The sequence below is a fragment of the Phacochoerus africanus genome, chromosome 6 (assembly GCF_016906955.1).
Source record: "Phacochoerus africanus isolate WHEZ1 chromosome 6, ROS_Pafr_v1, whole genome shotgun sequence".
NCBI lineage: Eukaryota > Metazoa > Chordata > Mammalia > Artiodactyla > Suidae > Phacochoerus > Phacochoerus africanus.
Window position 1 is genome coordinate 130,978,835 of NC_062549.1, and position 15,329 is coordinate 130,994,163.

Here is a 15,329-nt window from a genome sequence, read left to right on the forward strand (position 1 = left end):
ACTCAGAGGCTGTCCTGTGACTCAGAGCAGAGATGAAGCACAGCTGCCCTGGACTTGGCCTCCCGTCCCCCTGCATCTTTCCCCTGGCTGCTCCCTCTGCTTGTCCACATGGCTCTTTCCTTCAGCCCCTTCAAGCGCGACCCAAATCCCCCTTCTCAACAGGTCTTCACTCACCACGCCATACCCCTCAACCTGCTGCCCCGTTTTATATTTTCTGCGTATTTATCATCTTCTAACGTCATAAATAATTTACATAACATTTTTCAAATGTCTGCCCTGCCCCAAACACACACACACACACACACACACACACACACACACACGAATTTAAACTCCAGGAGGAAAGGAATTTTTAACTATTTCGTTCATAGCTATTTCCCCAGCACCTAGAACAGTGTCTGACCCATAGTTGACATTCAACAAATATTTGTGAATGAAAGAACAACTAGTTAAGTGAATTGGGTTAGAAAAAGATGACGGAAGATTAAGCAATCAGAAAACATACTGTGTATGAATATGGACAAACACACATGATGTAATGTTAAACGTAAGATCCCTGCCCTGTGATGGAAAAATACATTGATGCGGCCTTGACAACATTGTTGTTTTCTGGTTCTTGTTTTCCCTTCCTTTAAAGGATTCTGGATCCTCAAATTTGTCTTCCGCCCCCTGGTCCGCATTTTCATCTACCCTCTAGCTTCCAAATACCATATTCTTTCTTTCTAGTTTATTTACCATGTTGTCCAAACAATCATCTTGGGCCCTGAGCCCTTTCCGGACTTATCACCCTCGTTACTTTGGATGCACCGTTCTGAGAATCGTATCTGTTCATCAGTCTTCCCCAGGAAGATGGGAGAACTCTTACGGGACTGGGTGTCTAGAATATAGTAGGAAGGACTCAATAAATGTTTGAGCAAGGGCTGAGCACGGACTGTGGGCCCAGTACCTCTAAGAACCTCACATCTGTCATGTCATTGAATTGTCACCTGTGAGAGGTAGGAGAGACACATCTTCATCCCTCAGATGAAGAAATAAGGAAATACGTTTATCATAAACAGTGACCAGAAAGTATGCAGAGGTTAAATGAGGTGTTAAAGTGATGGGATTGTAGGCGGTTTTTCTCTTTCAGAAATTCCTTTCATATGAACTGCAGTTAGGCTGTATATGAGTCTCGTGTGCGCGCGCGAGTGTCTGTGTGTGACCAAACCATTGTAAAACTTGCGTGGGCAAACAGCAGCAGGAAATCGGTGGGCAGGGGCTGGGAGAAGGGGAGGAACACAGCAGCACCGACAAGCAGAGCTCCAGCTGCATCGGAGCTGCCCGCGCGGGCGGCGACCGCCCACAGACCGAGCCGCGCCGGCCCCGCCCACGGAAACGATCCTTTCGGGAGGCCTCCCCCCGCCCCATGCAAACGACCTGGGGGCTGTGGGCGGGGCCACCCTGGAAGGGTCCGGCAGGGGGCGGGACCAGGCCGGCCGCGGGCTGGCTCCGATTGGCTCTCGGAGAGATGGGGCGGGCTCTCCGAGGGCCAGCCTCCCCGAGGGGCGGTCCTGCGCCCCGGCCTCCGCAAGCGCGCAGGAGCCGAGCCCGGAGCTCGGCGTCTAGACGCGTAGGTCTGCGCCGCGGTCGGCCCGGAGGCAGAGCCGGAAGCGCTTGTTTGACCCTCGGTCCCCCTGTTTTCGAGGAGGTAGCCGTCCCCCCACCCTCTCCGCCTCCCCTCCCCACCCCTCCTCGGGAGGCCGAAGCCCCCAGCCTGGGCGGGGCGGCGCAGCCCGAGCGCGGACCCGGAAGGAGCGCCGTCCCCCGCCTCCGCCATGGAGCCCGCCGCGCCGTCCCTGACCGAGGAGGACCTGACCGAAGTGAAGAAGGACGTGAGTAGCACGGCCGGGCCCGGGGCGGGCGGGCGGGGCGGGCTGCGTGCCTGCGGGCGACGGGAGCGGAAACCCGGCGTGCCGTCCCGGCCCGCAGCCGAGGAGCAGCGCGCGGTGGGAGAAGCGGCAGGTCCGGGCGCCGCGGGAGCCGAGCCGGCATCGCGGGGACCTGGTGGAAGCGATCCGACCCCTGGTGACCTGTGAACTCGCGTGTTAAATCAATCAAAGCAGGGCTTGGGTTTCTGGAACCTTGTTGAGTGGAGCGCTCCTTCACAGCCTCCGGCCCACTCCCCACCCATCCTCTGGCGCTTCCAGGGGTGGAGCTACGTTGTCGGAAGTCGGCGACTCAAGCTCGTCCTTGAGTCTGAGCCTTGGCTGCTGGCTCGCTCAGTCTGGAGCAAAAGCTGGACCAGGTAAAGCATCCCAAGCAGTGGAGCAAATATGTGAAACTTTGGCAGCGGGGGTTGAGGGAAGCTCAGCAGCTGAAAGCACGAGTCGGAATTCCCCTAGAAAGCAAACGCCCACGTATTTAAATCGGAGGGGCGAGGGGGAGGGGAGGGGGGCCGGGCACCGAAGGCCGAGAGTTTATTTACAGGTGAACGCTGGAAACATTCGGTAGCTGCGTTATGCTCCGCTGCTTGGATGCTGCAGAAATGTACAAATCTTAATATTTATCCACCAAGAGTGACTTGTTTCTCTTATCCTTTGCTCTTAGTTGTTTGTTTTGCCTTGTGAGACTTGTATGAGTACCATTAAAATACTTTGTATTAATTCACATTTTAAAAATCAACATGAACTGTGTTCTCGCTTAGCGCCGCAGTGCTGTACAAAACCATCTTTGTGAAGTGGACAGGAAGCAACTTTTTAAATGTTCCTGTGCTTCCTTTTCCCTCACCTGTGAGGTTTATTACACTGTACCCATAATGCAGAGTCGGTGTGACTCATTAGCAGAAGGACTCTGGTTAAGAGTAGGGCTTGTGCCTTAATTTCCTCCTTCAGCAGATAATTCTGGGGCGCTCACTAGATGGAAAGCACTGTTCCTCGGCCTGGAAATATACCCAAAAATGGCAGGTCCCTGCTTCCCATTCCCGTCAGAACTGGGATGTTGGTAACTACTAAAGAATGAGTGTCGTGCTGTTCAGGATTTGTGCCAGTAAAAGCATGAACTTCAGGAGGCAGGTGCTGCATCGCACGGTTTACAGTGTTCTAGCGTCATCTGTACACCAGCCTCTGAGGGGGATCGCTGTCTTTTCCATTTTACAGTTGACAAAACAGGTAGTGAGAGGTTGCGAGTGGGAGGTTCCAAAACCCGCACACAAACACAGATGTGAAGGGTGACTGCCAGGCCTGTATTTTTTACCATCAGCTCATTGACATTCTCCATCTCCAAGATTTCAGCGCACAGCCAACTCTGAAATTCATAACCTTGGGGAATCATGCACGGGTTTCAGGACAGCTGTGAAAAAAGTAGAGCTGCTCATTTTTTTCTTAGAACATTTTTTCACGTGATGGAAATGGTTTATGACCTTAGAAGGTTTAAAATTATCATACATATATTTGGCCTGCCTTCTTTCCCAAATCTAAGTGCTTATTTCCAAATAGTTACGGGAAATCCAGTTTGATATCCTTCAGATTCCTCACCTTGTCTAAGGTTGATCATTTTATCATCCCTCCTTCAAAGCTGCTTGTTGTTTCTGCTGTTTTCTCTCTTGAAGAATATACAGTCATCCCTCTGTAACTATGGAGGACTGGCTGCTGATACTAAAATCCATGGATGGAGGTCCAGTCATGGCTCAGTGGTAACACACCTGACTAGTATCCGTGAGGACGCAGGTTCCATCCCTTTCCTCACTCAGTGGATTAAGGATCTGGCGTTGCCGTGAGCTGTGGTGCAGGTTGCAGATGAGACTCGGATCTGGTGTTGCCGTGGTGTAGGCCAGGAGCTACAGTGCAGATTTGACCCTAGCCTGGGAACTTCCATACGCCTCAGGTGATACCCTAAAAAGGCAAAAAAAAAAAAAAAAAAAAATCCCGGAGTTCCCGTTGTGGCTCAGTGGTTAACGAATCCGACTAAGAACCATGAGGTCGCAGGTTCGATTCCTGGCCTCACTCTGTGGGTTAAGGATCCGGCATTGCTGTGAGCTGTGGTGTAGGTTGCAGACTCGGCTGGGATCCCATGTTGCTGTGGCTGTGGTGTAGGCCAGATGCTACAGCTCCGATTCCACCCCTAGCCTGGGAATCTCCATATGCCGTAGAAGTGGCCCTAGAAATGGCAAAAAGACCAAAAAAAAAAAAAAAAAAATCCCGTGGATGGCCAAGTCCCTACTGTGTCAAACCCTGGTAAGCGCTGTCCAGTTAGTCCTCCCAGGGATCGTGCTGTGTATTTATTGGTGATGACCAGTGGGGAATCTGAAGCTAGAGGGGCTGAGGAGCTTGCCCAGCTCCCACAGGAGATGGTGGCAGATGCAGGACTTGCACTGAGGCTGGCCTGGGTCCAGAGCCGTGCTCTTAACTTCTCCACTATTCTGCCACATGAGAAACTTTATCCTTTAAGTTGCGGTGGAACACAGTGTTTCACATTTTTTAAAAATTAACAGCATTTCAGTCTTAGTAGAATTCATCTCACACTCCGGATTTCCATTTTTTTTTCTTGAGCAATGAGACGTCTGATGATGTGTGGGGAGGAATTTGAGGGCTGTGGGGAGAGAAGGAAGAGGTACAGCGAGAAGGCAGAGTACAGGGGACCAGAACTAGGACGGTGCTAGGGCTTGGGGGGGAGAGGGGCAGATGAGAGAAGTGTCGAGGGCGGACTGGCGGGGCTTGGAGGGAGGGTGACCCGGTGTGGCAAGCGAGTGAACGGGAAAAGCCCAGGACGAGTTGTCGGGGTGTATCGCGCGAGTCTGGATGGATGGCGGCCCTCCCAGGGGAGCCGAGAGCGTCCGAGGAAAAGGATGGGGACGCAGATGCGGTTTGGGGCGTGTTGAGTTTGAAGTACTGCCGGCATCTCTAGGTGGAGAGAGTCTTGATCATAGGCATTTTCAGGAGTCATCCACGCACAGGGGGTGGAAATTGCAGCAGCTGAGCTTTTCCAAGGAGATGGTCTTTTAAGTCTGTGTTTCTCATTTGTTATCCCCACAGCTTAAATTCTCGCACTCAGCACATCCTGGGTAAGAGAGTTCAGCAGTCTTCTCATGTCTCCTTTGACCCGTTTTTGTTTCTCCCAATCGTCTGTAAAAGTCTTCTTTTCGCCTCTTATTTATAAACCTTTGATGAGGTCCCCCCACCACTGCATTCCTTTTATGCTTCTAGCTCAGGCGTAGCCTCGATCAATTTCCCAGGTCCTGGAGGCAGAGTCAGTTGCCTGCTCTCTGCATCCCCAGTATTTGGCCTGTAACTTTTTTCCAAGTTATATCTCATTGTCTCCTAATCATTAGCTTGAGTTGATCATGTATTCTTCAGCTAGACCATGTGTCCTTTGCATGTAGGATTCAAGTCTTGTGCGTCTTTGCATGTCTACGGCTTAGCATGTGGCATATTAGGCATTTAGGTATGTGACGTGTTTGTTGTGTGAATAAATAAATGAATATGGGAGTTGAGTGAACCGAGAACCAGGGGAGCCTTCACCTGATCTGCTTTTCTGCCACTGTGTTCGGGAGTACTTCAGAGAGTTTCCATTGCCTTTAGCTCATCATTGTCAGTGTGAGTCAAATTAGTCGTCATTGTCCTCATCGCTAGCATTTATTCATCGCTTACTATGTACCAGGCACTTTTCCAAGTACTCTGCATGTGTTAACTTATTCCTCATAACCCTCAGCTGAGGACACTGAGGCACAGAGGAGTTAAGGTCCTCACCCAAGATCCCACATCTTGTACGTGGAGGAGCTGCAATATAGTCGCTCACATTGAATTATTAATACCGTTTAGGAGTTGCCTGGTGGTTCAGTGGGTTAAAGATCCACTGTTATCACTGCTGTGGTGCAAGTTCAATCTCTGGCCTGGGAACTTTTTTTTTTTTTTTTTTTTTTGTCTCTTGTATTTTGAGGGCTGCACCTGTGGCATATGGAGGTTCCCAGCCTAGGGGTCTAATCGGAGCTGCAGCTGCCAGCCTGCACCACAGCAACACGGGATCCGAGCTGCGTCTGCGACCTACACCACAGCTCATGGCAACACCAGATCCTTAACCCACTGAGTGAGGCCAGGGATTGAACCCTCAACTCATGGATCCTAGTTGGATTCGTTAATCACTGAGCCACGACAGGACCTTCTGGCCTGAGAACTTTTACAGGCCACAGAGGTGACCAAAAAAAAAAAAAATTGTTAGGACCTATTTTGATTTTCGGCTAATTAAGCCTCCTTAGGCACTTCTCTGGTGTAGACCTATTTATGTGTATTTTTCCAAAATCCACTCGTTTCTGTATTTCTTTAGTTTTTTCCAATATCCGCTATTCCTTTAGGTTCCTCCCTGTGCATGCACACGCACACACACACACACACACACACACACGCACACCCCCATTCTTCCCCCCTTCTACCAAGACTGAGTTTGATTATAGTCTTTCCAACGAACTCCACAGAGAGATACATTATGGGCCCTTTTAATTGAGGTCCTTTCTTGCTTTCTTGATTCCTTTCATGGTTTTACTCTAGGAAGGTAGAAAATTAATAACGTGAGAAAGTTAGAGACGTGACTCCTCTCGCTCAGTTACCCCTGTGGTCTTGACCAATCCAGAGGCCTTGCTGAGTGGTAGCTACCCGGTCCAGTGACCTCTCCTCTCGTCTGCTCCTGAAGGCCCTGGGCACGCCTCCCTCTGTCCGCAGACTCAAGCCCCCGCTTAGACCTGCCCCTCCTCGCAGTAGTTTCCTCCTGGCTTATAAGTGGGAAGCTGAGACCAGAGCAGGACACATCAGTGACAAATATCTTGGCTGGGACCTGAGTCTGTCTCCCTGGACCTTCATCTGATAGTAAAGCCCTCTCGGAGGCCTGAGCATCCTGCCTTCAGGATGCTCTCTCACCAGTTCAGATTCCTGACTGATAATCAATCACCTATGCGATTTCCTTATGTGTTAAAAAAAAAAATGCATTGAGGTGTATTTTATGTCTTTCAGGCTTTAGAAAATTTGCGTGTGTACCTGTGTGAAAAAATCATAGCTGAGAGACATTTTGATCACTTACGTGCAAAAAAAATACTCAGTAGAGAAGACACCGAAGAAATTTCCTGCCGAACATCAAGTAGAAAAAGGGCTGGAAAATTGTTAGACTACTTACAAGAAAACCCCAAAGGACTGGACACCCTGGTCGAATCTATTCGGCGAGAAAAAACACAGAACTTTCTGATACAGAAGATTACAGATGAAGTACTGAAACTTAGAAATATAAAACTAGAACACCTGAAAGGTAAGGTATCTCAGAGGTCCAGGAGATCACTTAAAAGCCACGCTTTTGATTTTTTTTTTTGTCTTTTCTCCTTTTAGGGCCGCACCCGCAGCATGTGGAGGTTCCCAGGCCAGGGGTCTAATCAGAGCTACAGCTGCCAGTCTACACCATAGCCACAGCAACGCCAGATCCGAGCCATGTCTGCGACCTACACCACAACTCACGGCAACGCCAGATCCTTAACCCACGGAGCAAGGCCAGGAATTGAACCCGCAACCTCATGGTTCCTGGTCGGATTCGTTTCCACTGCACCACGATAGGAACTCCAGCAACGCTTTTGAAAGTAGAAGGCAAAACAAGATAAAAAGCCCAAAAATGATGATTTTGCTTTTATTCAAACAATTGAAGCTTCAGCGTTACATTTGTTTTGCACGTTTTTGCCTTATTTGATGTCATTACATTGCAAAAGTGGAATATCACTCAGTGTTCTGTGTTTATGTCCCTTTAACAATATCGTTTAGAGAAAACCTAACTCTGGTGAAATCCCAGTACACACGGGGGTTCGTCTCTCAAGTCAGCAGAATGTAAGACTAAAGTGTTGCAAGTCCTCTCCAAACACGCGTACTGACCCAGAGAGCAGCCCGTCGGTGTCGACCTCCAGCAGACTCGGTGGTTTTTCCTCCTTCGAGTTGATCCCAAGATGAAGCACTTGGCTTCTGTGAATAGGAGTCAAATTAGCCATAACTTGGAACACTAGAATCGCACTCAGTTGGGCGAGATGAGAGAAGCATGAAACAGACAAGGACGAAGGGAGTAGCAGATTCACTGCTTCCAGCTCACGCTCACCCCAGAGCACACGCTCATGGGGCGCTGTGTAGACTCGTCTGCGCGACTTAAAGCCCCCTTTCTCTTCAGACCACCCGGCCTGTCTCGTCTCTCTCTGCGGAGCACTTGGGGTAGAGGTGCCTGTGATCAGCTCCCTTCCAGCTGTCCCAGGGCTGGGAAACTGGAACTGAGCCTTCGGGCTTTGCCCGTGAGGGACGCATCCGTGTGCTGGAACACAGCCCAAGTGTCCCCTAAGCTGGACTTCAGAAAATAGTTTCTCTTGCGTGGAACAGAAATGCTGACTGTATTGTGAGGTTGAAAAACTGGTGGAAAAAGTGACAAACAAATGTACTTTGTAGACTCCGCAGGTTTTTACATAACATTTGTCGCCTCAGGAAGTTGCGTGTCTGCAGACAGTTGGGTTGACTGTTTGCTAAGCCTGACAAAGGTACATTGTGCTTGTGTTTAGTCTCTCTACCCTCAGGTTAGTTGTTGGCTCTGCCCTTTGGATACGACAAAGTTCAGTCAGCACAGCCACTGTCGTTTCAGTAACTGTTCCCTCAAGAACCTGGACAGCGTCTGTTCAGCGTGAAGAGGAGACCTGGGTTCTGGTCGCCACCTTAGCGTGAAGCAGTCCTGCAGAGTTGGGCAGGCCTGACCTGCTCGGGGCTCTGTCTTGTCATCTCTCAGAGGGACCCGCCATCCCGGGTAACCTCCGAAATCCCTTCCCCTTCCAACACCCTGTGGTTCAGGAAGCAGTGTTGGAAGTAATTAACTCAAGGAATTTTTGCATACACCCAGTTTAAATTTTGTTTTTACTGGGTAATTTTTGTGAATGTGCTGGGATGCAAAAAAATATTTTTTTTTAATGATGAAAGCTACTTCTTATTTTATGAATAATTTTCAGGGCTACTCTATTTTTTTTCCAGCTCCTTCGGGTGGTTAAGGATAAGTACACACATAACACGAGAATTGTAGCATGTCATTTAACTTCCGGAGATTATTTCCTTATTTAGGAAATGTAAATAGGAGTTCTCTTGTGGCACAGTGGGTTAACAGTCCAGCGTTGTCACGTCTGCAGCTTGGGTCACCGCTGTGGCTTGGGCTCAATCGCTGGCCCAGGAACAGCCACATGCAGCCGGCACAGCCAAAAAAAAAAAAGAAAAGAAAGAAAATGTAAATAAGTGTACTTCCTGATTATTGGGAAGAGCAGATAAAATAGGAAATGGATTGTGACAATTTATAAATTGCTATTTAAGTTTTTGCTGTGTGGTAACTGGCTTATAATCTTGAAATGTCCCAGCTGGGTGTGGACTGTTTTCTAGTTCCTCCTCACTTACATCTGAGCAATTTTCTTGCAGGACTGAAGTGCAGCAGCTGTGAGCCTTTCCCAGATGGCGCCACCAGCAACCTCCCCAGGTCAAATTCGGATGAGAGTAATTTCTCTGAGAAACTGAGAGCCTCCACTGTCATCTACCATCCGGAAGGAGAATCCAGCACGGCCCCCTTTTTTTCGACTGATTCCTCTCTGAATTTGCCCGTCCTGGAAGTGGGCAGGACTGAACACCCCACCTTCTCTTCAACGACGCTGCCCAGACCTGGGGACCCGGGGGCACCTCCTTTGCCACCGGAGCTGCGCTTAGAAGAAGAAGGAACCTGTGGAAACTCCAGCGAGATGTTTCTCCCCCTGAGATCACGTGCTCTTTTGCGGCAATGACAGCTAACTACCTTTTTCTTTATTTTTGATGATGACCAGAAAATGTGATTGATAAAATATAGCATCATATAAAGTTGCTAGAGTGACTTACTAACTTTTGATACACGTCCCTTTAACATGCCATGTAAGCATACTTTGTAAATAGACTCTTTTAGAATAAAAGAAGCATACTTTTAGATAGCTAAAGTCAGTCATGTTGATCATGGGCTTTTCAGTATTTTGTATTCTCAGTTTTAAGGTAATTTAGTATGTTCACTTTTTTTTTTAATGATTTAAGACTAACAGAGAACATTTCTCCACTTGAGAATAGTCGTGGCTGGGAAGAGTGTTTCTTTGTGCATTTGTGCTAATAAGTCTCACAGTCTAATAGTCCCTTCTGACGTCCATCGGTCCCCCCTGGGGATGAAGCTGTTCGTATTCAGTGGTAAAGCCAATCTCTTTGGGAACAGCGCCAGTGAGCGGAATCTTTTCCCCACTCAGCGGGACCCACGGGCACATGCAGGGCCACCTTGTAGTTCAGAGGAGCAAGTAGTGGAATTTGACCAAAAGATAACAATTTGCCAAAATACATTTCCTATTAAATCTTACAAATTTATTCTACTTTAAGATGTTCATATTTTTTGCTTTATTATTTTCATTCCTAAAGAAAAATCTTGAAATAACCTTAAGTTATTACATATAATTTGAGGGGACTTTCAAACATACTTTTTCTGTACTTTTCTTTATCCCTTTTAATGACTACTGTACAGTTGAAATAATTAGAACAAAATTGTGTGGGTATGAGACAGTTCTGCTTTTAATACTGTTTGGAACAAATGGGCCATTGAAGTAGATTTGTCTTTTTGTTCTATAACAAAGTTTGACTAATTTTTACACATTTATAAACCTGCTTTCATTGTTTTCATTAAATTATAATTCTGCCTATTTCCTGCCATCTGTCTCATAGATATTTCCAGCACTTGCAAAAAGCAGAGATGGAAATATGCCATTCAAAATAAACATATTTAAATTGTAGTGTTGTGTTTTGGAAGTTTAAACTTTTTCAGTAATAAATAAATATCTAAAATTTTTTATATGTACCAATTTTTATAAGAAACATTACTCAAGTTGTGAGATGGAGTTGCATTTCTGGATAGCCTGACAAATTTATCAATCATGAAGACTGGCATATTGGCTTTAAAAAATTTTTAAAGACTGGGTGATATTTTGTGGCATAAACATTGTCTAATGATTATGGAGAAACATGTTTCACCTCCAGTGTAACAGTATAATACCAAAAATAGTGGCATTATATTTAAAGAAATCTTTTTAAAAAGCAGAAGCAGGAGTTGCCTAGTGGCTTACTGGGTTAAGAACCAGGAGTTGCTGCTGTAGTGTGCTGTGGCACGGGTTCAATCCCTGGCCAGGGAGCTTCTGTATACCACAGGCACAGCCAAAAAAAAAAACCAAAAAGCAGAAGCAGCTTTTTCCTTTCATTAATTAAAATTTGATATACAGTTGCTTTTTTTAAAGTAGATTTACTTGGAATCAAAGATCATAATTTAGATATATTTTAGGACCTATAGTTAGAGTTTTCTTTCAGACTCTACCAGCTATGTAGGTAATAAAATTAAGGTTTTCATAAACTTAGGCTTTTGAATTTCCTGAATCCTCTGAAGTCAGTCTTTTTCCTTTAAACACTGCAAATCGGCTCTTGCCAAAAACAACGTTTGAATGACAGACTGACATGACAGGGCAGTTGGTTGTTAGACTGATTCACGCAGCAGTGGAAAAGTTACTTTTCACAGATATCGTATTATCACTTAATAGAAAAGCAACATATTTGAGCTCACTTTTTAAAAACTGCTTTTTAGAAATTTTTATTTATTAGAGCAGTTCTACCCTTACAGAAAACTTGAGCAGGAAGTACAGTTTCCGTATCCTCTGCCCACTGCTTCTCATGCTAACATCTCACATTCGTGTGTCCACTTACTACAACTGATGAACCCGTCTTGACCCATTATCATTAGGAACCAAAGTGACTAGTTTACGTGAGGACTCGTTCTTTGGGTGGTACAGTGCTTTCTACAGGTGCAGACAAACGTGTGTCCTGCACCCGCCCCGCCCTTAGCACATGGGAGAGCTGCACTTCCCTGAAGATCCCTCTGTCTCACGGATCCCTCCCTTTCTTCTCCGCCCCGCTTCCAGCCTCTGGTCTGTTTATTCTCCCAACTGTCTTGTCTTTTCCAGAATGTACGGCTGGAATCATACAAGGCGTAGCCTTATCTGGATTGGTTTCTTGCACTGAGCGCGTGCATTCACGTTCCCGCTTTCTGGAAGCGATGTCGTCTTTGCTCTGCGTGTTCTTAGTGCAAATGGTCAAACGCAGGCCAACGAGGCAGCCAAGGCTAAGGGCACTTTATCTTTTTGCTTTGATGTTTTTGGTTTTGTTTGGGAGTTTGTTTTGGTTTATTTTGATAAACATTTTAACAATTTTTACTTAGTCAATGATTAGTTCTTTTGTGATGAGCGGGTTTTGTCTCCCATTTAAAAAATCTTTGTCCCAATATCATGATGATAATCTCCTATGTTTTCCTCTAGAAAGCTGTTTTAGCTTCACAATTAGCTCTCCGATCCGTTACAAAGTGGTTTTGTGTACAGTAGAAAGTAGAACTCAGAGTCTTGGAGCTACTGGCCTTTCACCTAAGAAAGAAGCAGTGTGAAGGGAGCAGGACGCTTCTGCCTCTGCCCTTCCTGTGTCACCCGAAGTAAGTACGCTTGGGGCCGGGCGGGGGCCCAAGCAGCAAGCCCTCTGTGGTCGGTCCGTGTGATCTTAGGGGGCCTTTTCTGAAAGAAGAGCTAACTAAGTACAAACAGTACATGGATAACTCCTCAGGTCCTCATCTGAACTTGCCCATCCATTTAATCATCAGACGTTGTCCTTTATTGCAGCGGTCCCCCAACTTAGCTGCCTGTTTCAGAGTCGTGCCGAGAGCTTGAAAAGATCCCAGGGCCAGGCTGTACTCTTACCAATTCAACCGAGGGTTCGAATCTAACCCTGCTGCTTCTAACAGGCAACATGGTCTGCAAACCACAACCTTACTGGGTGCCAGATACGAGCTGGGCGTCTCTGCACGTGTAAACTTGCTTTTAATCCTAATTACAACCCTGTAAGGAAGGCTTTATTGTTACTTTTTTTTTTTCTTTTAACAGATGAGAAACAATCTCAGAATAAATTATATGATTCAAAATCCCACAGCTCTTGAGGATTAAGATCTAGGGCTGTTTGATTCCAAGAGCAGGGTTCTTTCTACAACTCCCTGCTCTCCGATTAGTATTTCCTAAATAGCAGAAACGTAAGAGTAGAGGCTGTATTTTCACCCATTAATTCAACAATTATTTATTGCGTACCTATCATTCTAGGTGCTGGAGAGACAGTGATAAACACAACATAGTCTCTGTTCTCATAGAACTTTCATTCTGGCTGGAGGAGCTGGTTCTAGTCACCGTGGCTACCAAATGGCATATGGATGAGCTGAAGAGTATCTTGGGCGGAGAAGGGTCTGCGTCATGGGGGACCTGCTCCCAAAGCAGCCACCTTTGAGCTGAGACCTAATCACAAGAAGGAAGGAGCCAGCGGCGTGAAGTTCTGGGGGGACGTTGAGGCAAAATTCACATCGAGTCCAAAGTCCTGAGGCAAGGAGTCCACACGGCCCCCAAAGGCCCGAGTGGCGGAAGCATAAGTGAGGGAGGAGGAGGGAATCAGTGGCCGGGACTGGGACGGGGCGTCTCAGTTAGCGAGGATCCGTTGTAAAAGGGTTTACAAACCGTTGTGAGAAATTTGGGGGTTCTTCCGAGGTGGAAAACAACGGAAGGCTTGGAAAGAAGGGAGTGACTGAGTGCTCCTCGCTGGCTCAGCGGGTTAAGGGCCCAGCGTTGTCACTGCAGTGGCCCCCGAACTTCCACCTGCCGCGACTACCGCCAAAAGTGGGGGAAGTGATATAATCCGATTTGTGTTTTAAAGTTCCCGGGGCTGCTCTCTGGAGAGTGGATTGAGGGGGCTGGGGGGAAGATGAGTAGAAGGTTATGCAACATTTCAAATCTATTCCTCTTCCTCCTCCTCTCACCGTGCGTTTCATGCTCTTCTCTGCGCTTCTTTAATAACCCAACCCCAAGCCATGACGTGGCACCAAGCCCCGCGAGTGTCTGCCGCAGCGGGCCTTGGCGGAGGAGCCGGGTCCACGCTGGGCGTGGGAGGCCAAACAGGGTGTGGATTGCACGGTTATCTCCAGCAGGGTAGCAAAAGTGGAAGCGCTCTGCTCATCAGACCAAGTCGCAAGGCCAGACCGGCTTCAGAGGAGCGGACACCACCTAGCGAGGGAGGAGGGGCACACAGAGGCGGCGGGGTCGCTGGGAGCCAGCTTCGCACATGCTCTGCCGCAGGTGTGTGAAGTCTGAGAGACTTGCGAAGGGGCCGGGGGGCACGGAGGCCATGGCGCAGGGACCCGCCAGGGCCTCTGCAGAGGACAGTGCTCTACACAGGTCTGCAGGCGCTGCCAAGGAGCCCAGCTCCCAAATCTGCTGTTTCTTGACTCTCCCCCCCGCCCTCTGCATTGGGCCCCTTTTTGTTTGTTTGTTTGTTTTCTTTTGTGGCCACCCCGTGGCATCTGGAGTGCCCGGGGAAATCAGATTCAAGCCGCAGTCGTGACCCATGTCGCACTTGCGGCAACACCGCATCCTTGATCCACTGTGCTGAGCCAGGGATCAAACCGTGTCGCAGTGCTGCAGAGATGCCTCCAATCACCAATCCCATTGCACCACAGTGGGAATTCCTGGGCCAGTTTTTAAAGCCACAAGATAAGTGTAGTTATCTTCTTAGAAGGTCAGTTTTGGAGTTCCCTGGTGGCTCAGTGGGTTAAGAATCTTGCACTGTCACTGCTGTGGCGTGGGTTCAATCCCTAGCCCAGGAACTTTGGCATAGCCTAAGAAAGAAAGAAAAGAAAAAAAAAAAAAAAGAATCTCAGTTTTACTCAATGATAAGCACTTTAAAATATGTATTAGACATTTGCATACCTTTTCAAGATATTATACTAGATTCCAAAAAAGGTTATGCTCATGGGGCTTTGGGCCGAAATCTATCACCTTGACCTCTGGAGGGGCTGGAGACTGAGGTCGGCCGCATGGGGATCAACCGAGTCTACAGGACCCGTCCCCGCAAGAACTCCCGACGCCAAGGCTTGGGCGATCCTCCCCTGTGGGCTTCGCATGTCTTTGCAGCACAAGTCAGCACGGTCTACACCTCCGCTGGGAGAAGAAGACCAGAGTTCTGCATGGGGAGGGATCCACACTCTGCCCCCACACGTCCTCCCGCGGATGATTTTTTTTTTTTTTTTTTTGTCTTTTTGCCATTTCTTGGGCCGCTCCCGCGGCATATGGAGGTTCCCAGGCTAGGGGTCGAATCGGAGCCGCAGCCACTGGCCTACGCCAGAGCCACAGCAACGTGGGATCCGAGCCGCGTCTGCCACCTACACCACAGCTCACGGCAACGCCGAATCGTTAACCC

At 47.9% G+C, this 15,329-nt stretch overlaps 1 protein-coding gene across 1 annotated transcript; it reads left to right on the forward strand.

Moving 5' to 3' along the window:
• Window positions 1-1,617: 1,617 nt before the first annotated feature.
• Window positions 1,618-10,856, forward strand: BCL10 (BCL10 immune signaling adaptor). Its single transcript, XM_047785419.1, has 3 exons — window positions 1,618-1,871; window positions 6,978-7,266; window positions 9,432-10,856. The coding sequence occupies exons 1-3, from the start codon at window positions 1,815-1,817 to the stop codon at window positions 9,785-9,787; spliced, it is 702 nt and encodes a 233-aa protein (XP_047641375.1). The 5' UTR covers window positions 1,618-1,814; the 3' UTR covers window positions 9,788-10,856.
• The last annotated feature ends 4,473 nt before the right edge of the window (window positions 10,857-15,329 follow it).